General features: G+C 33.4%; 1 protein-coding gene across 1 annotated transcript in view; it reads right to left on the reverse strand.

Moving 5' to 3' along the window:
* Positions 1–2,641: 2,641 nt before the first annotated feature.
* The window catches only part of LOC146994896 (uncharacterized), an 86,751-nt gene continuing 63,720 nt past the window's right edge, over positions 2,642–25,672 (reverse strand). Inside the window, exons 8-16 of the mRNA XM_085824619.1 lie at positions 21,597–21,631; positions 20,170–20,224; positions 16,849–16,880; positions 13,611–13,689; positions 13,174–13,220; positions 9,828–9,875; positions 4,571–4,633; positions 3,785–3,827; positions 2,642–2,845 (exon numbers count right to left, since the gene is read on the reverse strand). Of these exons, the coding sequence (XP_085680745.1) occupies positions 2,760–2,845; positions 3,785–3,827; positions 4,571–4,633; positions 9,828–9,875; positions 13,174–13,220; positions 13,611–13,689; positions 16,849–16,880; positions 20,170–20,224; positions 21,597–21,631 (488 nt within the window). The 3' untranslated portion in view covers positions 2,642–2,759. The remainder of the gene's footprint in view (positions 2,846–3,784; positions 3,828–4,570; positions 4,634–9,827; positions 9,876–13,173; positions 13,221–13,610; positions 13,690–16,848; positions 16,881–20,169; positions 20,225–21,596; positions 21,632–25,672) is intronic.

Here is a 25,672-nt window from a genome sequence, read left to right on the forward strand (position 1 = left end):
CCTCTTGCCAAATTTGTTTGAAATTAAGAACTTTTAAGGACTCTTAAGGACCGTACAAACCCCGGAGAAACATTCATGTGCACATATGCAAAATAATATATTTCCCTCCTAACTTTATTAGGAACTTTTTTTTTTTTTTTTTTTAAATGGAAAACTCATTACAACCAGACAAAATTCAGCAATTCCATGACAATACTAGAAGAAATGAAATTATGAAATATTGTACGAAATACAGATTATATGATATATGAAATAGTTACTAGGCAAAAATAAATGACAACAGAAAGTAGAATTGCTATTGCAACAGTGAAATGAGAGCAAGAAAACAATACATAAAGCAACAGCAGCAACCATTTAACAGACTACCAAACATTTCCAAATACACTGGTTATCATAAATAAGGAAAAATTAAAAAAATCATGATTACTGAAAAAGTTACATGTAGAATTTAATGAAACTTACTCACAGTATACAACACATAGTAAGGTATCAAATAACATAAAAAGAAATTATCAGACAAATATGGTAGTATAGAAATTAGTACATGTATAAAATGAACAAATCGAAGATGTCAGTTTGCTGTACCTTCAATATGGAATATGATCGCCTCTAGAAGCAATACAGTGATGTGTGATGCTTTCAATTACGCGGTCTATCATTTCCATAGGAAGCGAGAGCCATTGCTCTTGCAAAGCAGTTGCAAGCGCGACAAGGGTCTGAGGGGGCGGATTGAGAGCAGCTACATGTCTCCCTAAAGCATCACAAATGTGCTCGATAGGATTCAAGCCCGGGGATTGAGCTGGCCACTCCATGTGCATAATTGTTTCCTGTTGAAGATAATCATCTATGATGTGAGCCCTGTGTGGTCTTGCGTTGTCGTCCTGCAACAGGAAAGCATCACCTATTGCCCCAGAATATGGGGGCACATAAACATTAAGGATGTCATCTCTATAAATCTGAGCATTCACGGTTCCCCTTGTAAAGACATGGAAGTCTGTGTGTCCACCCAAAAAGATACCATCCCAAACATAGACACTGCCTCTTCCGTATGCCTCTCTTTCACTGATGTTTGACGGATAATGGGTTCTAGGTTCTCTCCATATCAAATAACGCCTACTATCCCTTTCTAGACTAAACCTGGACTCATCCGTAAAGACAACCGCCCTCCATTGATCAAGCTTCCAGTGGACATGTTGTAGTGACCACTGAAAACGGTCCCTCCTATGGCAAGACGTGAGCGGCACGCAAATGGTTGTTCGCCTCGCATACAGACCACCTTCGTGAAGCCTTCTACGCACAGTTGACGTTGACGCCAACCTTCCGGTGTCTGCAGCAAGGGAGGATATAAGAAGAGTTGGAGTAGTGGTTCTATTCCTGCTTGCACATAATGTCAAATATCGGTCATCGGCGCTCGTCGTAGCAGTTGGCCGTCCTTGGCTGAACCTCCTAGATGCCGAATCTGTGGTTTGAAATTGCCTCCAAAGTCTACGAACCACAGAAAGACTCACATTTAACCATCTGGCTACTTTTGTTTGACTTTGTCCTGCCTCTAGTCTCCCAATGGCTCTCCATTGCAGTTCTGCAGGCAGACGATGCCTGGAGGTCATTGTTATGAATTGGCTATCTCAGATTTCTGATGTCACTGTCACAGTGAAATACGTGGGCTTGCTCTCAAACATGGACTTTTATGCTCCTCGCAGATGACGTATTCCGAAAGCAGCGCCACTAATTTGCATATCGCAGTTTTACTCAGCTACTCTTACTTGGCAACACATTCAAATCTTACATGGTTTGGCTTATTTTTGCAAATTTTACACAGTTTGGCTTATTTTTGAGGGAGTTATCACTATTTTTGTGATTTTTCCTTAATTTATGATAACCAGTGTATAAGCCAACCTGTAGATAGGCCAAGATTTTTTGTAAAAACACAATCAAAACTGAAGACACATATGTGCAAATTGCATCATAAATCAAGTTACATGACAAAAACAGCAAAATTCCTTCCCTGGCCTTTACCTGCACAACTGTTTGCTTACCACAGATATACATACTTCCAGTTACAAAAATATTTTGACCCAAATATTCATGTTTTGGTCTTTTTAAATATAAAACATTATAACTTACAAAATATAACATTCTATACATTTCTCTGCCTTTTCTATTTAAGGAAAATTCTCATAAGAAATTCTGATGTGGACACCACATGACTTTCTCGTATAGCATATTACAGTATACACATTTTTTGCTACATTTCATTTAAACTGAATTCCTTCAATTTGAGATATATTTCTCATTCAATTCAATTCTCACTTCGCGGCAACGCAAAAGTACATAAAAACTCGAAATATTTCCATTAAAAATTGAAAAATATGAAGCAAATTAAATTACATAAAATTAAATTTAATTAAATTTGTCTTAAAATTAATGATGCCCTCGTCCCAGGGACCTGACTTTGTGCCCTGGTCACTGGGACCTCATCACTGCCCTGATGACTCACTGTAACAAAGCTTTTAAACAAGAAATAAAATCTTTTATATAAGTTACCTGAAATGGAACTATCATGTTACCAGATTAAAACAATTATTTAATTCTAGTTCTGTTGTAAACAATATATATGAAGATGTACAAAACTTACTTGGGATGGGAATGATGACAGTGGTGTAGCGAGCGGGGTGCAAGGGGGTGTATGCTGCCTCGGGCGCTCTTCACACAGGGATGCCAAATGGTCCCCAAACAAAAACCTCATAACATCACTTTGTTCACCGCTTGCTTCTCCACCGAATGATGGACCCGGATAAGAGGAGGTGGATGGTGTGGAGAAAATCCTGCTTTTCTTTTTGTTGCCCTATAAAAGTAACAAATGTATTTAGAAACAACTATTAGAATAGTTAGTGCACATATTACAAATATTTCTCACATTTACAATCACATATCAAAAACTTGAGATTACAGCATTTCATTTATATTTATGCTGCTATGTTGAGATTCTATTTAAAAGTAAATGAAATTTAAAAATTTTATTAAATTTAATTTCTCTCAAAGTTCAGAAAAGCATTTTGATGTCATAATGGTAACTGCCCACAAATCATAAAATCACACATTTGTATTGCCATTTCAAAAACTGAGTTTCTTTTACTAAAAGAATGGTATGCAAAACACATGTCTGAATCACAAAACTAAATAACAGAAATGAATTCAAAATTTTAAATAAATACCGGTAAACTATTCGAATCTATAAAAGCAACATTTTGAAATCTCCCACCACATAGAATTCTGCAGTTTTTAATTGCAGTTAAAAACATGATTGCATAAACTTCGAGATAAGCATGTTCAAGGTATGATGGAAATTCTTAAGATTTAGTTTTGTATAGTCAACAATATTTTTCAAAGTATGCTGTGTCCAATATATAGAAACTTTTACAATGTAAAAAATATCAGCAGAATAAATATTGTGGAAAAATAATTACTTCTTAAGGATCCGCCTTACTACATATTAACATACTGTAGAAATGCACTTATTTTGGATAAAATGAGATGCTGTACGGATTCTATAGAAAAAATTTATCATTTAGCATTTTTAGACTCAAACGCACAGATTTGTAGAAATCCCTATTAATGATGCTTCAGGTTTATAAACAACATTTACAGTTACAACTCTTCTTTTGTGGTCACCCAGATAGCGTGGCAACCCTGAATATCGTTCTCATTAAATGCAAGGTATCTAAAATGCTACCAGATTAGGAACCACCGTTTACTTCATATTCTGCTGCAAAAAATAACTTACTTGGGGGCAATGACGCAGAAGAATCTTCCCTCTTCCTCTTGCCCTATAAAAGTAACAAATATACTTAGAAACAACTAACAGAATAAATAGTGCGCATATTAAAAACTTTTATTACATTTACAATCACATATCAAAATCTAGAGATTGGTGCATGCAAGTTTTATGAGTGTATTGACCTGACGTAAAACTAACATAAAGTATGAAAAAATTAGGAGTTGCTGGAAGTGAATTTTTCGAGTTCAAAAGTTTCGTGTGCATTTACGTTGAGCCATGCATGTCAGATTTTGTTATACTATCCTATATTATGCAGAACTTAAGACCCCAAAATAATGAATTAAATAGAATTGACTATTTTCTCTTTCTAAACAAAGTATTTTGATACTTTTTTAATTCAATTTTGTGCTTAATCTTTCTCGTCTTTAGTTATTAAAGCTGTAGAGGATGAGAAAGTCAGTTCCACGGACGACTCATTATGTCTATAAAAGGAATGATTCCTTGCAAAAACCATAAAAAGAGTTACTGTACTTTACATTATTTAAATATTAACCTAACAAAATAATACTTCCAATAAACAAGACTTAATTTCAGATGGGAAATTAAAACTAAGCACAGATGTCTACTAAAAGCTCGTACGCTAAGCTGACTACTGATAAAAAATCTCTACTGATAAGTTATATCAAATCTTAAGAACTTTAGTTAAATTATCAATTAAAAACATTCAAAACCTTAATTGACAGATACTTAATCGTACTTCTTATAATATACATGAAGATGAACAAAACTTACCTTAGGTGGACGAGGTGGTGTAAGTGGAGGTGGAGAAGGTGGTTGGAAAACGGATGCCCCTCGCTGTAAAAGTAACAAACATATTGAGAAACTTTCAATAGTTAGTGCACATATTACAAACATTTCATACAATTACACTCGGATGGCAAAAATATTGAGAAAGCAGTACGCCGATTTTTATGCGATATTCACATCAAGTAAAAACAAATATAAATTACAAAAACATTCTACATTGCTGGATGTGAATTTTTGAGTTTTTTAAACAGCTTTGTGTGCATTTGTCCTGAGCAATGTCCATTAGATTTTGAAAGGAGAATGAGAAATGAAGTCTGATGAATGACACATTGCTTTTGATACTATTTTGTTGTTCTGTGTTTAAGCATTCAAATAGCATTACACATCTGGAATTCTGCATGCATTCTGCATTCGAAAAACATTGTGCTAAATAACATGCGGAATCAAATTAAGAGCTATCAGACATGCATCTATGAGCTCACTGCAGCAATAATAAGTGTCAATAAGGTATTACAATAAAAGACCTACAAAGATCTTTTTATTAACACTAAGTAATCTGGAAAGATACCCTTCACGTCTTTCGTGAAGACTTCCTTTCTGTGTTTTGAGAAAGACAGTTCCACGAACGACTCATTGTGTCAGTCAGTGTTAAGTCGCAGATGTGGCATAGACTCCATTAGAATTTACTTATTTACACATCTTCAGGGAAAAGTTCTCAGGCAACTACATTATGTTCCCTTACCACTACATTGTTCTATTGTGCTACATTATGAAGAACTTATCCACACAAAAGACCTCAGAATTATGAATTAAATAGAATTGAATTGATACATTTATTGCTTCTGAAATTTATCCCCTTAAACGCTTAGCTTCCATACAAAAAAAAAAAAAAAAAAAAAAAAAAAAAAAAAAAAAACTATATGTTATTTATATGTCTGTTCGTATACTGAGATCCTATTAAAAAATAAACAAAATATCTTTCAAAATTTTTATTATTAAATTCATTTTCTTTTAATTTTCAAAAAACATTTTGATGTCAGGATGGTGACTGTCTACAGATCATAAAAACCACACATGTGTACTCTCATTTCTCAAAAAAGATTTTCTTTTTCTGAAAGAATTGAATGAAAAACATGCATCTAAATCACAAAACTAAATAAAACAAATGAATTCATAATTTTAAATAAATGTCGGTAAACTATTAGAATCTATAAAAGCAACATTTTGAAAACTCCCACCCATAGAACTCTCCAGTTTTAAATTCATTTTTTTTTTCATAAATGTTAGTTAAACTATCAGATATTTCAAGCGGAAGGTTTTGAAATCTCTTACACTGAACATACAATAAAGAAAATCTAACTGCAATCCAAACATCACTGCAAAATCTTAAAAATAACTGCATAATGGACATTCTGAAGAACTATTTTTCTGCAGTCAACATTATTTTGCAAAATGTGTTAAGTATCTTATGTGAAATATAGCTAAATATATAGAAATTTTTACAATCTAAGAAACAGGTATGCACATGTGCAAAGTAAATGCGGAAAAATACTTTAAAGTAGGGATGCAAAATGTTTTTTAGCAGAAGTTGCCACTAACAGAAACAACTTGGTTGCCGAGGGCCAAAGCATATACAAAACATTTTTAGGAAGGGGGGGTGGTTCAATGCAATAAGTCATTTAATTTGAAATTCAGACATGTAATCAGATTAAAATTGATTTGGAGACCATTATGTGTGTATGTAAACTAAAAGGGATGGGGTTTCCCTTGCATGTACTACTGGTCCCAAAACACCCAGTTCAGCTTTTGTGCATGAGAATTTAATACTTGTATACAAATTTTTTAAGAAAAATGTGTACAAGTTAGCATATATATTACATAGTTAAATACATTAGTGTGATGGTTGAGACTGAATTTTATGAAAAATTTTTGATATATTTGGTTAAAGTTAGTTCTTGATAGTCATAACACAGATTGCAAGTATTGATCTGACACTTTATTTCTTAATTTTAACTTTTTTTAGATTCATAAGAGAAAATGTTTGTTCACAAATATATGTGCTACCAAACATGGAAGCAAATCTGCTTGCATTATTTTTAAGTGAAAAAATTCGGCAGGTGGAGTTCTATAAAAGTACAGAATATCTAAATCATGGAATCTGGATTTGCATAAGTCAGAAGTTTGTAAATCGATAAGTTCTCATTGAACATCTTCTGGACCTTCTTCAACTACAAAATCGATAAGTTCTCATTGAACATCTTCTCGACCTTCTTCGACTACAATGGATCCCTGACCAGTTTAAATTTAACCTCGTGCAACTCAAAGTCTGTAAATCGCTTTTCAAAAGAAATAAGCAGCCTCTATATTTGATCTGAATAAGCCAGTTGTTTATCTAGAAAATTTTCTGAGTTTCTTCAAGTAAAAAAAAATTGACAACATTTTGACAGCCAAGCGTTACTTTGAGAACAGCTGGAGTTTTAGTTTGAAAGCAGATACTGCATTGGCCAGGTGATTGATGAATTGGTTTTTTTTTCCCATCTTTTTTTTTTTTTTTTTTTTAGGTCATTCAGAATAGCTCTCACATCAACTAAAAATGCTAAGTCACACTTAAAAGATGGTTCCTTTAGCATCCTAATTTGCTTGCCATTTTCATCAAGGAATGGTAAAGTCAAAAGTCGTTAATTCGGACACCCATAATCCGGAATGATCTATAGTCCGGACCTCAATGCTACAGACTTTCTGCACATGCGTCGTGTTGACCCTTATGGCTGCGAATATGCATGTGTGCATGCGCATAATACATTTACGCATGCGCGTTTAATGTATAATGAATGGTATAAGCTAAGCTAAAATTATCTAATGCAGTTAATGCTGCAGATTGCGTTGTTCTTTAATCTTCGAATTCGATCCGGCTTATTATTTTTTGCAGATTGTTAGAGCAGTTTTATAAAAGTAAGCTTGAACTTTCGATTATGTCAAATAGAATTTCCGATATATATTTACTATAATATGTAAAGGATCTACAAAGCGAAAGTATGTTTCGAAGTCCATTAAACAAAAAGTGGAATTGCTGCACAAAATGGATAAAGGCATAGTCTTTGTTTCTCTAACCATTCCAAAATCTGTTTATCAATTTCACACTGCTCTGGGTGGGGGACGCTGCGGCACGCAATGATTAGGAAGTTGATCTGTCAGCAGTATCCTTATCTTCAGGGCAGATGTTTTTATTTTATTTGGCTTATAATTCCTTACTAAATGTAGTATTTAATCTCGATGTACTCCGTCTTTGATATGATTTAAATCCAATTCCTCGTCATTGTAATTCGCTTCCGATAGTGAAGAAAGTGACACAGAGGTTATTGAAAACGAAAAAATTTCGATTGACAAATTAGTCGGTATTCTCGACACAGCAATTATAGGACTTGAACAGCGGAACTTTGTAACTGAACAAGAAATTATGTCTGTTTAGAGAATTAAAGAGAAAGTATTATCACATAAAACGAAGCAACTTAAACAACTTACATTGAAAGAAATGTTTAATAAAGTAAACAAATAAATATTAAGCTTTTTTTTGTAAATTTTGATACCCTTTAGATCATAATTGTTCTTTATTTTATAAATTACAGTTTCATATTTTTAATTTTATAATTTCTGCATGCCATCTTACCAGATTTAAACTGATGATCTATAATCCGGAATGGCCGAAGTCCCGACGAATCCGGATTAACGACTTTTGACTGTATTATTTCATCAATCAAATCAGCAAGCCTTTTCAAAGCTTCTCTACGGCTCAACCATCGTACTTCAGAGTAATAAATGAGATCACTATGTGATGCATCTGTGTGTTCTAGGATTTCCTTAAATTGACTGTGGTTTAAAAAGCATGTGAGGGAATAAAATTGATTACATCGCTCACTACTTTCATTAGGCGGTCAAATCCTAGTTCTTTCGCACATAGCTGTTCTTGGTGTATGATACAATGATACCCAAGCAAATGTTTTCCTCTATCATCCTCTCACAGTAGACTCCCCTAAGTTTATTCCCTAAGATTTCAGATTCCAAACAAAAATGGTACCCTATGTGTCATTTATGTGCATATTGTTATATTGTGCTTCTATTCAAAAGTAAACAAAATTTATTTCAAAATTTTTATTATTTTTTCTCAAATTTTAAAAAAGCATTTTCATGTCATAATGGTAACTAGCCATCGATCATAAAACCACACATCTGTATTGTCATTTCCCAAAACTGAGCTTCTTTTTCTAAAAGAATGGCATGGAAAAAATGTTTCTAAATGACAAAAGAAAATAAAACAAGAATAAAATTCAATATTTTACCTATATTTATTTAAACTCATAATTTTTAATAAATATCGGTAAAATATTAAAGTCCACAATAACACAAGAAATGAAATTATGAAATATAGAGTATTCGATGTATGAAATATTTGCTAGACGAAAATACATGACAACAGAAAATAGAATTGTTATTATTGGAAAACAACACTGGAAAAAGTGCAAGAAAACAATACTTAAAGGAACAGCAGCAATCATTTAATAGAGTACCAAAATTTCCAAATATAAGCCAACCTGCACATAAGATTCTGTTGTAAAAATTCAATAAAAAAATCTAGCAAAACTTCTTCCCTGGTCTTTGCTTGCACAACTGCTTGTCTGTTTATCACAGATATATATACTTCCACTTAAAAAAATGTTGTAAATAACCCAAATATTCCTGTTGTGTCATTTTTAAATGTAAAAGACTATATATTTAAATACGTAAAATTTTTTCACATATTTCTATTTAGGAAAATTATGCATTCCTTATAAAAAGAAAAATAAGAGGAAATTTCTAGGCTATTATTTTATATTTTTTACTGCTACATTTTGCTAAACTATGCAACACTATAAAGAACTCATCCACACACACCTCAAAATTACCTTCTATTAAAAAGAAATGATTCCTTGCAATAACCATAAAGAACGTTACATTATTTAAACATTAACATAACAAAATAATGCTTCCAATAAACGAGACTTATCTTCAGCTTGGAAATTATGACTAAGCACTGATGTCTACTAAAAGCTCTTACACTAAGCTGACTACTGATAAAAAAGCTAAATCAAATCTTGAGGAAAACATTAGTTAAATTATGAATTAAAAACATCAATCAGATTCTGAATTGATGAATATTTAATTGTTCTTCTTATAATATATATATCTGACGATGCAGAAAACTTACTTCGGACCATAGAGCAGGAGGTAGAAGATTCAGAGGCCATGCTATAACCTGCAAAAGTAACAAATATATTTAGAAATTTTCAACAGTTATTGCACATATTAAAAATGTTTTTTACATTTACAATCGGATGTCAAAAACCTTGAGAAAGCAGTATGCCAATTTTTATGAGATACTGACATTAAGTAAAAACTAATATAAATTATGAAAAGTTCTGCATTGCTGGAAGTGAATTTTTGAGCTTTTTTAAACAGCTTTGTGTGCATTTGTCCTGAGCTATGTCCATCGGACTTTGAAAGGAGAATGAAAACAGGAGTCTGATGAATGGGGCGTACTTTTGATACAGTTTTTTTTGTTCTATATTTCCTGACCTCATAATAGCTTCATTAAGCATTCAAACAGCATTACACATTTGGAATTCTGCATGCTTAAAATCGAAAAACATTTGCAGAATCAAATTAAAAGGCATCAGATATGTATCTATGAGATCAGTGCAGCAATAACAAATGTCAAATAAGATATTACAACAGAATACCTACAAACATCTTTTTATTAACACTAAATACACTCACGTTTGTGAAAATTGCAACACCATGAAGGACTTACGCGAGTGAGCTGAAATTTTCAGGAAATGCAAAGTAGCGCATGATATGCAAATAATTAGAATTGCAAATCCGTAGCGTATGCGTATGCTGAGCAGCGCCCTCTGAACGGCTGATGGATCCGAATAAATAGACGGCTGTAGCGAGGCGTGTATGGTTATCGGTGGTTATCTGCTAGTGGTAAACGTTAACTCAATCTGTACTTATGCCTCGTCGACGAAAGAGAGCGAGATTTGAACAACTTACAGAGTTTGAATGAAGGAGAATCATCGGCCTTCTTGAAGCTGGATTGTCGTATCGTGCAGTAGCCTCTCGTGTGCAGCGTAACAGCAGCACAGTGATGCACGTTTGGAAGCAGTGGACGGACGAGTGTCGGACAACTGGGAAATCCGGGAGTGGACCCCGAAATGTGACGTCAGCTCGCGATGATAGACACCTGGTCCGCATGGCGCGGACGGACCGTACAGCTTCCTCTAGACAATTGGCAGCACTGTGGTCAATAGCTACAGGTGTTTCATTGTGTGCTTCATCAATTCATAGACGTCTGCTGCAGTGTGGACTGCGCGCACGGACTCCTTTATACAGGATCCCCCTAACGCACGAACATCGCCGCCTGCGGCTACAATGGGCCAATCAGCATAGAGACTGGCATGCTGATTGGCAGCATGTCGTGTTTTCTGACGAATCCCGCTTTAATTTGTGGTACCATGATGGCCGCATTCGTGTCAGACGCTATGCCGGTGAACGCCACCTTCCGGAGTGCATTATCGAACGCCACAGTGGACGAACACCCGGAGTTATGGTCTGGGGCGCCATAGCATATCATAGACGATCTCAATTGCTACGAATTGTGGGCAATCTGAACAGCAACCGGTATATCCGTGAAGTTCTACTGCCCGAAGCTGTTTCCTTCCTTCAAAGCTTACCAGGCGCTGTATTTCAACAGGACAATGCCCGCCCTCATACTGCTCGGATTGTTAAATCCTTCTTTGCAGCGCAGCAGGTACAGCTTCTTCCTTGGCCTGCGTGTTCCCCGGATATGTCGCCAATTGAACATGTGTGGGATGTCATTGGTCGGCGTCTTGCTTGTGATCCTCGTCCTGTTGCGTCTGCAGACGAACTTTGGGTACGCGTACAAACGATATGGAATGCTCTTCCTCAGTCAGACATTCAAACTTTGTTTGACTCCATGCCACGTCCTGTAGCAGCACTTATTGCGGCGCGTGGTGGCCACACAAAATACTGATTCTGATCTCTTGTTCTTGTTTGTTTGCTTTGAACATTTAATCATTTATTTGTACCACTACCACTCAACTGTGTATTAAATTGCATTCAATTATGACGATTCCTTCTTGGGGTTGCAATTTTCACAAACGTGAGTGTAATAAAAAATACCCTTCATATCTTTCATGAAGTCTTTTGAGAAAGGCAGTTCCACATACGGCTCATTGTGTCAGTCATTACAAACTAATAATTAAAGTATTCAGGTGTGGCATAGACTCCATTAGGATTGACTTAATTACACATCTTTAGGGCTAAGTTCTTAGACTACATAAACCACTGCATTGTGTTATACTATGCTACATTATGAAGAACTTATCCACACGAAAGACCTCAGAATTTTAATTAAATGGAACTGACAATGATACATTTGATTCTGAAATATATTCCCTAAAAGTTCAGATACACAAATAACTGATTTCTTCAAAAAGATGTAGTTTTACAGTTATGCTTATGTAAATACATAATACATTACAGTATTAGAACAGTACATATGTATTAATTTTTCTGTGTATCCTTGACGCCTCTCATAAGTATACAAAGCACTTTTCTGTTTTCATTAACAAAATGCATTTTAGGTTAGTTTTGAGTGATATACTAAAATATTAAGCGTTAGTTAAACATTTACTGCTGTTTATTTTACATTTTACTGCACATAAAACGATTTTTCAAAGTTGGAATGACTGTTTTCTCTTTTGCTATTCCCGTTTTCAGCTTTTTTCGGATTATCCGTGGCGGCCGCGCCACCCAATTCCGCGGATAATTGGGAGTGTACTGTATATTGTACAGCATTATTACCATACCACTGAAAAGCACTATTTTCGATAAAACAAGACGTTCTATGGAGTCTATAAAACAAAGGTTCCATGTAGTATTTTAGCCTCAAACTACCTGCAGCTAGGTAGAAATCCCCATTAAGGATGCTTCAGGTTTCTAAACAACATTTACAGTTACGACACTAGTTTTCTGTTCACCGAGAGAGAGATTTTTACAAAAATGAAATAGTGTTGAAGATTAATGTACTTGCCAGTACTAAAAATTTCAATTGTGCATACAACCAGCATATACAACTGTGCGTACAACCAGCATCTGACCACAAGTGCATGAGAATTGACATTAAAGCAAAATATATGCTGCTAAAGCCTTAAGATCATGAGAAATGTAAGCTAAATTTTCTTTAAAATTTGAAAAGAGAAACTGCTTAGGTAAGATTATGGTATTTAAGAACTACTAATATTTCTGTTTTATAAAAATAGAAATTTTTTTTTGTTTAAGTCTTCATAGTAAAATGAATAATAAATCTACTAAGGATTTCCTAAATACAATACTTGTAAAAAGTACCAAGTTTTTCCTTGCTAAAAATACAGCTGCAGCAATTAAAATATACTTTGAATGTTTAAAATAAGTCAAAACTCATGAATTTTTTAGATATATATGCTTTAGAAAAATATTAATTGAAAAATTACCTCATCCTCCTCTTCTGGCTGTCTTTCCTGATGATAAGGTCCCTTTCCTTTAAATAAAAAAAAAATCAATCTTTCCTGTATGTATGACGCGTGTTTAACAAAAATGAATATTCAACAAAAAATTAACATTAACATGGAATCTAACAAAGAAATAGATTCTTGGGAAAGGCACTTCATTTAAAAAATTAATTAATTAATTAAAACCAAAATTATAAACAATTGAAAATAGAAATTTATTTTAAATTGTCAATACTTTATCTGTATCATCAGCTTTTCTGTATGATTAACAAAATATGATCAACAAAAATGCATATTAAAATGCATTCAAGATGCCAGATAGAAAACAATACACTAAATATTGAGTTAAAAAAGAAGAAAATGACACTATATTAAACATTAAATTACCACATGTGCCAAAAAAAATTACTATTAATTACCTGCATCCAGCAGGGCATCTGCTTCCCTCATCAGGAAATCATCGAAATCTTTTTTAAATCCAAGCACCTTTTTCAACACCTGAAAAGGATAAAATTCCAATTAGAATGCTGTATAAATTACTCTTACATTCAACTAAAAACTTCAGTAACTTTGAAATCATTTTATTGCACTTCATATAATCTCTAACACAGATGCACAGCATTACTCAATGCAAATAGAGCTTATAGGTAAGAAAAATTGGAAACTCATACAGTACATATGCTGGCCAACAGAAAAAAAGGTTTCAAAATATATTTTATTTCTAACCAATTCAGTAAAGTGTTGTTTACTGAACTGCTTTGAAATGAAATTCATTACTCTGGATAACGAAAAAGCAGGCACTGAAAGCTGTTTAAAATGCAAACACAATGTTTACAATTAAGACACTTTTTTAATGTGATATGAAAGTCTCTTAAAATGAATGTTTCTTTTAAACCTATATACATGTACCATTTATTGTATAGACAGCAGATTTTTCCATCCACTTCAGATCAGAGTCCGGAGTCAGAAGGATTTCACATTAAAACATCCTACGATGAGCCACAGCAAGATGGAAAGCCAGACATCAACAGATATTAGCATCCAACATTCGAATGAGCTAAGAAGCAACCACCTAATTTGATACCAAGAGATTTTGGTCAATGTCTTTCACAAGTTACTACTTCAAAGAATGACCTTATTTGCTAATAATGGTCCCACTGAAGAGGTGACAAAATGTCATGCAACTGCAAAAAAAGCTTGCTATTACAAGTGGCTGTTAAAAGAAGCTTACACAAATAATTTACAAATGTATTTTCAGGTGCCTTGAAGTAAAGTTTGAAGAAACTGAACTTAATCACATAAGGTGGTACTATGAGCGATGAATTGAGCTGAGTGCTCTGGGTAGAGCTGGAGCACAAACTGAGAGGTGAAATTTCTAACATTTCAAAATTTTGAAATTCATATAGCACATATATATACGAAAAAACTAAACTCTGGAACTGGATGAAATGCCCAACCAAGCTTTTTACTCCAAGTAATCCAGATTTGGTCAGAGACAGCTAAATCATGACTTCTGATCTGGACAAAATGCGACACTCAATACAATTTAGTGCAGCTCGTTTAGCTGAAAATAACAGGTTTGTTTCAGCATATATGGATGTACTGACTTCTACATCATTCAGAATCTGTCTCCTGATGGCTCAAATGCACAGAGAAGAAATTCTTAAAATCTTGGTAATGCCTTGTACTGCTGCCACTGATGATTCCATCTTTTTTATACATCAAAATTGCCAAGTTCATTAACTTGAACGCATGAGGAAATAACAGAGCTTATGGAATGGTGCTCAGAACTGAATCCACCGTTGATAGACTTTTAACTTTATCTATTGTACATTCAGTAGGGAAATCTGGGGAAAATCTCCCATAACCTCATCTATCATGTAACAAATTTAGTTTCCCACAGACTCAAGATATCTACAATCTTTATTAAAATTCTGACAAAATTCCTTAGTGTGTATCTCTTTTTTCTCTGAAAGACACGTATAATAATGAATTTTTTATAATAGTTGGGTTTCCTGTAAATTTATACTTTCTCACATTTTTATTAAGTTCCCACATTCATAAATATATTTAATAGTGTACCACATATTTATCAGCAGCTGTCTGTTTATTTAAATTACCTATCCCCTTATCAATTGAGCAGAGTACATACTCAATTTACAAAGCGTTTTCTTTATATTGACGCCAGTTTTATTAAATAAGGAAACATTGAACAAGAAAGATAAGAATTGAAAAGGTTCAGATTTTAACAACTGCTCAAAAGGGATCATTTTAAATTTATTACAGTTTATCAGTTGAGATTTTCACCAGACAGTGCCCAGGTGGAATAACAAAACATTTCATGGGAAATTAGATGAATATTCATTTAGACTAACATGAGAAATTTTATGTAGTTTTCAAAAGTGGAAAAAAAAATAAGTTATATAATTCTATAAAAATATTTAACATTTTAATCTGATTCATTTATACGAAAATTCATTATTTAAATGTATTTTTATTTAAATCATTTACATTAAAAATTAAACAAACAATATTCTTAATAATCGCATCAACTGCTTTATAGTTTAGTTCATTAATTCATAACAATATAATAATGTGGCCTGTCCTGAGCTTTTAGAGTGGCAGTCAAGTGTTGAATCTTAAATACAATACAATGTCTCATTTTGATAATCTTTTAAAACAAAGCATATTAACAAAAAGAAAAGTTTTCCAAGGCAGCTGTCTCAAACTGGTGGCCTGCTGGCTAGCAGTTTCACATGGCTTGGGAATATATTCTCAGCAATGTAATAAACATTATTATGACAAGACTTTAAAGATGAAGTTCAAGGTTTCAATGATTCATATTCGACTTTTACATTATTTTGCTTACCCTTCAAAACAAATATGGGAATCACTCAAAAATACTCATAAATGGAAGTAGACTTTTTCAAAGATTTCAAGCTACAGATCTGACTAAATTTTATTCATTCTTATCAAAAATATAAAATACCCTCAGTTGTGAATTATTGAAAATAAGAATAATAATTTTATTTGAGCATACATTTACGTGTGAACATTTTTTCTGAGCTGTTGAAATTTAATAAGAAAAGAATGAGACACTGATGGTCATATATCAGGTGTTGCAGCTCAAATCAGTAGCCAAAAATAAAGAAATTCACTTATTGATGTATAGATATATGTTTTTCAGTATAGGCTGAAGCAAAGCTTAATAAATAAAAGAAAGAGGAATAAGTTGTCATTATTTCTACTCAAGTTTTGGCCACTTGGAAATATTTTCTAAGCTGTTTATTTTTACCATAAGTAAGTTAACCATTAATTCAACATCATTAGAATTGTTGAAAATCAAGCATTTAATTGGTATTATGTGCAGTTTAAGTGGCATCATTGTTTTGCTGTATTATTATGTTTTATATGTAACAATAAGTCATGTAAACAATAAGACGTACGTAAGTTCTCTTTACCTTTTTTGTTAATAAAGTCCAAAAATTAGCCATTACTCTGTTTGTTAATTTTATAACAAGAATTATTTTGAATAAGCCGATTTTATGCATCAGGCCCACATTCAACTTATATTTGAGACAACTCCTCTCAGATGATAATACTCACAGAAAATAAAATGGATAATATCATAGAAAAGTTTATCATAATTATACACACCTTCATCAGGTACTCCATTTCTGCCTGAAGCTCTGAAAAAAAAAATTAAGCTATTATCTGAAAGTTAAAGACAGATATGTACTGATTTCAAGTAAAAAATAGGCTTGTTTTCTTACTGAAAAATATCTGTATACAAATATAGTGGCCATGGTTTTAAATATCAATGGCAAAAGTGACATAATTGGCTACATATAAAATTCGAAATTGCAGAAAAAATTCTTTAAAAAGTTACAAGTTACTTGTTTACACACAAGTTAAACACTGTTTTAAAATGCTAAGGGTTTTTGTTTAAAGGAATGACATCTGCTGCTTTAGAGAATTAGTTATCAATATGATTTATATAAAAGAAATTTATACAGTACAAAGCCTTTAATCCGAACGTCGATAATCCAGAATGATCTATAATCCGGACCTCAAAGCTACAAACTTTCTGCGCATGCGTAATACCTTTATGCATGCACATGATACGCTTATGTGTGCAAGTTTAATGCATAACGGATGGTATAAGCTAGGCTAAAATTATCTAATTATCTAATTCAGTTAATGTTGCAGATTCTGTTGTTCCTTAATCTTCTAATTGGATCCGGCTTATTATTTTTTGCAGCCAAATAATAGCAGTCAAAATGTTGAATCTTAAATGCAATAAGTCATCTCATTTTGATTATCTTTGAAAAGGAAGTACAGTCAAAAGTCTTTAATCCGGATGCCCTTAATCCGGAATGATCTATAATTCGGACCTCAAAGCTATAAAGTTTCTGTGCATGCGTATCTGCATAATGCGTTAAAGCATGCGCATAATGCCTTTACGCTTGCACATAATACGTTTACGCATGCACGTTTAATGTATAATGGACGGTATAAGCTAAGCTAAAATTATCTAATTATGTATTTCAGTTAATGTTGCAGATAGCATTGTTCCTTAATCTTCTAATTGGATCCGGCGTATTATTTTTTGCAGACTGTTAGAGCAATTTTATAAAAAGTAAGATTGAACTTTTGATTATGTCAAAACGAGTTTCCGATTCTGGAGCCATAAAAGGATCTACAAAGCGAAAGCACGTTTCGATGTCCATCAAACAAAAAGTGGAATTGCTGCAAAAAATGGATAAAGGCATATCCTTTGTTTCTATAACCATTCTGAAATCTGTTTATCAATTTCACACTGCTCTGTGGGCGGGGGGGCAATGAACTGGAAATTTATCTGTCAGCACTTTTCTTATCTTCAGAGCAGATGCTTTTATTTTATTCGGGTTATAATTCCTTACTAAATGTAGTATTTCATCTCGATGTATTCTGCCTTTCATATGATTTAAATCAAATTCCTTGTCATTATAAATATCACGAACACACATCAAATAGTTTCCTGGTTGCAATTTTCTGATTTCGATTATGCATAATGTATGCTTTACGCATGCGCGCATTGAAAGAAATGGTTAATAAAGTAAACAAATAAATAATAAGCTTTTTTTTGCAAATTTTGATACCCTTTAGATCATAATTGCTCTTTATTTCATAAATTACGGTTTCATATTTTTAATTTTATAATTTCTGCATGCCATCTTAAGATAATAGATTTAGATTTAAACTGATAATAGATCATAGATTTAAACTGATGACTTACACTGGTGTGCAAAAATTAAGGACGAGATGGTTTTTTTCAATATAACTTTGTACAAAAGCTTTCCAAATCAACACATTTAATACCGTAAGATCCCCAATATGTAAGGACATGAGTAATGTAAGCAACACTTACTAAAAGAGAAATCAGAGGGATAAAAAGAAGCTTTATTGAAAAAGTAGCATGGAGCGCAATGCGACTGAAGGCCGAAACATCCCTGTGTCCAGCAAGAAACATCCAGTATTTAATAGGGGATATGATCTCCCCTGACTGCTAGGCAGGTTTCACAGCGTCTGCCCATGCTGAGAATGAGGGGGTCAATGAGTTGTTGAGACATTGCTGCCCATTCGTCTTGCAGCGCCAATCGAAGCTCTGGAATCATTACTGGTGGCAAGATACGAGCTGCCAAGCGTCTGCCTAGAAAATCCCATACATGCTCGATGGGACTGAGATCCGGAGATCGTGCCGGCCAATCCATACGTTCAATATCCTCACTCTCCAAGTGCTATTTGGCAGCTACTGTGCGATGACATGGTGCATTGTCGTCCATGAAAAGGAACTGCGGACCCATAGCTCCTCTAAAAAGACGCACATATGGAAGAAGAATCTCATTACAATAACGGGTCCCATTGACTGAACCTGCGTCGAAGATGTGAAGGTCTGTAGGACTACCAAGCATGATGCCTCCCCAAACGAGAACACCGCCACCTCCATACCTGTCCCTTTCAATGATGTTCGAGGGATGATTGCCGCTTCGCCGCTCTCTCCAGATGAGTATCCGATGAGAATCGCTACTCAGACTGAATCTGCTCTCATCTGTAAAGAGTACTCGTCCCCATTCATTGTCTCTCCAATTCCAGTGTTCCCAGCATCACAGAGAACGCCTTCTCCGATGGGCAGGCGTTAGAGGTACACACCGTACAGGGCGTCGTGCAAACAGACCACCACCGTGCAGTCTTCTGGCCACGGTAAAACGCGATATCGGTCGTCCAGTCGCCTGTGTCTAGCGATTTCTCCTGCCTGTTTCTTCTGGCCTGTAAGGCAATATACCGGTCATCTGCAGGTGTGGTTCCTCATGGACGACCACTACTAAACCCCCGGATAGCTGTTCCTGTAGTTTGAAATTGTCTCCAAAGTCGTGAAACGATGCTGTGAGCAATTCTGAATCTGCAGCCACACTTGTCACACTGCGGCCTTCCTTCAACTTCCCAATGATTCGACGTCGGGTAAAAGCATCCAGATGTCATCTAACAGATTGATTATTCACCATTTCTCGCTGAGGCAGCAACTCGGTGTGATTTTAACTGCTATAGGGCATGCAATCTCTTTGCCAGAAATACTGATCTTACACCGACAACATGCTTTATACTACTCAGACACACCTATTACGTCTACCTACATATCTGTGCATGTGCTACCATACATCACCTTACTTAATCTCCTGATTGGTCTTTCTGTCCGCTCTGCCTCTTCGTTCAGCTGATATGCTAATTTTTCGACTTCGTCCTTCATTTTTGCACACCAGTGTATAATTCGGAAAAACCCCTAATCTGGAATAGCCGAAGTCCCATTACACGATTAACAAAACCCAATTGGGAAATAATATACTAACCATCGAGTTAAAAAAGAATAAAATGACAATAAATATATATAAAAGATTCAGTTCCAGCATAAGCCAAAAAAAAAAAAAATCTCTTAATTACCTCCATTTACTACTCTTTCGAGAAGTAACTGGCATGTCTTGCAGAGTTTGAGGATCTGAAAAGGAGAAAATTAGAATTGAAGTGCTGTATATTTTTTTTTTAAGATTTAAATAAAAATTTCAGTAACTTTGAAAGCATTGCATATATTTCATATATATTATTATACTATATATGTGCAATATATTGCACTTCATATAATCTCTTATACACATATTCTTTGCTTTCAAATAGTTGACACCAGTTTGCTTGTACAAAAACTTCACTTGTATTTGTGTTTGCTTACTAGAAGAAATATATATATATATTAAAAAAAGAGAGAGAGAGAGAGTTTTGCTTACACCAGGGCTTCTGCACAGTATCACATGATGGAAAAAAAAAAAAAACATTATATAATTCTATTATAGAATTTATTTAACATTTTAATTAATATAGAATTTATTTAACATTTTAATCCAATTCATTTAAATGAAAATTCATTAATTAAATATATTTTTATTTAAATCATTTATTAAAAAATTAAAGAAACAATATTCTTAATAATTGCATCAACTGCTTTATACTTTAGTCATTAAATCATAACAATAGAATAAATAATGTGGCCTGTCCTGAATTTTTAGTGGGACAGTAAGTGTTGAATCTTAAACACAATAAAACGTCTCATTTTGATAATCTCTTTTAAAACAAAGTATATTAACAGAAAGAAAGGTTTTCCAAGGCAGTTGTCTCAAACTGGTGGTTTGCCGGCTGCACATGTTCCCTTGAAGCAGTTTCACATGGCTCAGGAATATATTCTCAGCAATTTAATAAGCATTATTATGACAAGACTTTGAAGAGAAAGTTCAAAATTTTAATGATTCACAGTCCACTTTTACTTTATTTTCCTTATTAAAAATACACACGAGAACTGCCCAAAAAATTTCAGAAACAGAATTAATTCATTTAATATAATTCATGTAAATATATATATTTTATTTGTATACATTTTTTCAAACATTTCAAGCTACAGATATGACTAAATTTTATTCATACTTATCAAAAAAAAAAAAAAAAAAAAAAAAATCCTCAGTTGTGAATTTTTGCAATAAGGAAAATTACTTTGTTTGAGTGTAGATTTATAAGTGAACATTTTTTCCGCACAGCTGAAAATCAATACAAAAAGAATTAGATTGACTGATGGTTATTAGGCATTGCAGCTCAAATCTGTAGCCAGAAAAACTTTGAAATAAATTGAAAACTGTTTATTTTTAACTTAAGTAAGTAAGTTAGTCATTAATTCAACATGCTAGAATTATTTGCAACAAGACGCTTTTAAATCTTGCATTTGGCCAAATTCAATTTATGTTTGAGACTACTCCTCTTCAATAACAACATTTACAGAAAATCAAATGGATAATGTCTTCGAAAAGTTGCATTATATTTATACAAACCTTCTGAAAGACATGCCTTCTAGTCTCTGCATCCTCTGTAAAAAAAAAGAAAAAAAAGAATCAAGGTATCTGAAATTTAAAGAAACATATGTACTGATTATGAGTAAAATAATGCTTAAATTATCTCTATACAAATATAGCGGAAATGGTTTTAAATATCAATGACAAGAGCAATTGGTGACATACAAAATTCAAAACTGCAGAAACAACAGTAAACACTGAAAATGCTAAGGGTTTTTGTTTAAAGGTGCTGCTGCTTTAGAGAAATAGTTACAAATAGAACTTGTTAATTTATATAAAAGAGGAAATGAAAGTTTTTTGGAGACTAACTGAAGAATAAATTATTAATATTACTGTGACTTAACTGAAGAATAAATTATTAATATTACTGTAACCAATTACAAACATGTTACATTTTTTTGGGGGGGCAGAGTCAGAGAAACAAAGATGGCCTCGTATTGTGAAAAGGCAGACAATAGTCATTCTCTATGTTAGAATGTACACCATACAGTATGTAAAATTCCAACAAACAGAAACATAATTTAGATATAAAATTCTAACTTCTAAATCAGCAGTTCCCAATCTATGTACTTCCCAGTGACTCTTCAAGACTAACAATTTTTGCATGTACAAATACTGCAGGAACGCATAAGTGTAAACTTTTCGATTAAAATTTCTGAAATCTGCTTGAAGCTTCTCAAAACTCGCATAAATACAGTTTTGCTGTGTGTTTTACTGCTTCCTAGGGTCAAACTAATACTGTGTGTACTTGTGAATGGTATAAATTTAGTGTATTCACCACTATTTGTTAAAAAAATTATTTACTTTTCTTTTTTGTAGCTGACGGAGTACAGCACAAAGTCCGAAATCCGGACGTCCATTATCCGGAATGATCTAAAATCTGGTCTTCAAAGCCACAAACAATTTTTTTTTTTTTGTACGCTTTACACATGCGCATTTGATTTTTCCTTCCATAATAAAACATGTGGAGATTTTCCACTTAAAAATTTCAATTCTTAATATCACTTAGGCACTAAATAAAAATCTCGTTATGGAAAAAGAATCATGTAAGCATAAATTTGTGAGATTAATAATTTGGCTCCATAGCTGAGTATCTCCTTGGCATACATCTCAAACCGAAACATTCACCTATTTTATATCCCTGACGCTGGCCTGGCGAGTCATTATTTATTATATTTTGCTTTCATCACCACATGTTTATCAATACATGACAGCTTCAATAATAACTCATGCTGTGATGTCTAAACTTAGTAATTGAATATTAAGAGTATGGCAACCCTTTATGCTAACATTAGGCTTGGCGATGATTATAGATTTTTAAATGTTCTAAGAAATTTTGATGAGGAAAAATTCAACAAAAATTTCTTTTCATATGCTAAAAATAGATTTTGTTAATGAAACTCACAGGCCAAAAGATTACTATGTTGGCATCGGACAGCAAAATTTAAGGAAGATGAAATTTTTGGAATTCAGGGAAGCACCGAGTGGCAAAATTAAGGGATGAGAAGTATTTGTGATTTAGAAAAAGCACTGGGATCCAAAGTTTAGGCATGCTGGAAATTTAGAACTTGGGAAGATGCTTTGTAGCAGAATTTAGGACCCCAAGAGACTGCACCGGGCGGTATCGAGCGCCAGCCCTAGTTAAAGCCTTAAGTATATGTGGGAGTTTATTTATTTAGGACTTGGATTAGTTTGAAGCATGTACAAGAAATAAACATAGGTATAGTAAATAACTAATAAAATTCAGGCTTAATTCAGTACGCAGTAGGAGGAAGACAAATTTAGCGAAACAACTTGGCTTTTATTGCCAATCTTGTAATACACAGCCAATAATGTATAACAGATGCTATTAAGCTAAACTAAAATTATCTTTACTGATTCCAAAGCATTTCAGTTAATGTAATAGACTGTGTTGCTCTCTAATCTTCTAATTTGCTGCAGCTTATTATTTTTTGCAGACTGTTATTTAAATTTTAGAAAAATAAGCTTGAATTAGTTAAATTTTAGTAAAATAAGCTTGAACTTTCGATTATGTCGAAAAGAGTTTCCAATTCTGGGGCTGCCTATGGATCTACAAAGCGAAAACATCTTTCGATGTCCATTAAACAAAACAAAAAGTGGAATTGCTGCAAAAAATGGATAAACACATATCTGTCTCAAAATTATGTATGGGATTAGAAACTCGACTGTATATGACATAAGAAAAAAGAAAAAGGAACTTTTTGAATTTTTTGTGGAAGCAACTTAAACAACTGACACTGAAAGAAACGTTTAATAAAGTAAAAAAATAAATATTAAGCTTTTTTTTTGTACATTTTGATACCCTTTAGATCATAATTGTTCTTTATTTCATAAATTACGATTTCATATTTTTAATTGTATAATTTCTGCATGCCATCTTACCAGATTCAAATTGATGATCTAATATCTGGAAAAATCCTAAATCCGGAATCACCGAAGTCTCAACAAGTCCAGAATTCGGACTTTGTAGTGTATAAAATCAGATGGCGTACAAGATAATAAGAATGTCTGGGAAGAATAACTCTTATATAGGAGAACATCTTTATTAATATTAGTTTGGATAATTCCTTTTTAACACACTGTACACAATATAGAGTAGAAGCATTTGATGGAAATCAAGGCTTCTGTAAAGCAGTATCTAGTTTCGAAAGCGAAATTGAAGGCAAATTTCAAGTGAAAAGTTTGAACATCAAATAGCCTCACAAATGTTTAATTGTTCATGCCAATAATAGTTTAATTGCTCATGCCATGGGATGAAGAAAGCCTGATACAATGTTCTGTTTTATAACCATAAAGGACCTTCAAAGGACTTCTTGGAAAAAACAAACCTAAAAGTAGGGAGAGCCATTTTGAAAGGCCATCGTTCTCCAAGGAATAAAGCTTAGAGGAAAGCATGGACGTCAACCGTCTGGATATTTTGAATGTCCCATATAAAATAACAACTCAGCAAGAATGTAGTGGAGATACTGAACATCATACATAAAAGGCCATCGCTTTCATAATTTATAGTCAGCAAAACATACAGACATGATTCTCTGGGCATTCTCAAAACATAAAGACATGATTGGTAAATGGAATGGAAAACAGAAGATTTGGTAGGTAAGGAAGCCGTAGAATTTTTCTATTCAATTCTTCAACATAGTCATCATGTCCTGATTTCTCCTTCTAAAGCATGTCCAACAGCAATCTTATCTCTGGTGGAGTGCAAAGAACCTCTCTTACCATCTGTTTTGTACGTTCAGTGTTCATTGCTTAGATTAGTCATTCTAAACACTATGTACATATATACAATTTGGTGTTTAATAATTCTTTATTCATTGCTTAATAATTCTTTGCAAATTGGTGTTTAATAATCAACAGAAACCAAGCTGTTAATTTGAAATCCCCCAAACAGTTGATAGTCAGATGGCAAGATATCCAGAGATATTGTCCAAAATTAGTTTTACCAACTTTACATATAGTTAGCTATTTACCTAAAAATATGATTCTCTCTTTTAAGATGTTTTAAAACAGCTTTTGGATACAAATACTTGTGGTATTACACACTTAATAAAACTAGATGCCCAGTGCCTCACAAACTGGCTGCTCCAAAAGCAGATTTTGCTTATTTAGTATGAAAAGGAATTTGTAGTCCTTCTAAAAGCTGATGGAGTAGCCCTCTGCACATCGTAAAAAAATCGGATGGGTCTTTACGACCTCGCTGCAACTACTGTAAATGAAATTCAATCACCATTCCAGATAATTGCCCAATGAGGCATCAATATGATTTTACATCTACTTTAAACAATAACGCTATTTTTTTCTACATTATACCTCAAAAAAGTGTATCACCAAGTACCAATGAATAAAGAGGACATACCAAAAATGGCAATAGTTACTCCTTGTGGATTATTTCAGTTTAACTACATAACATTTGCCTTACATAAGGCTATGCAAACTACACAAAGATTACTAGATCAAATTTTGTCACATTTAAATTACTGTTTACAATATAGAGAAACAATATTTTGATTCCTTCATCATCTCTCAAAGAA

This window comes from Stegodyphus dumicola, chromosome 10 (genome assembly GCF_044657685.1).
Source record: "Stegodyphus dumicola isolate Sdum_Otavi_A_Nest chromosome 10, ASM4465768v1".
NCBI classification, from domain to species: domain Eukaryota; kingdom Metazoa; phylum Arthropoda; class Arachnida; order Araneae; family Eresidae; genus Stegodyphus; species Stegodyphus dumicola.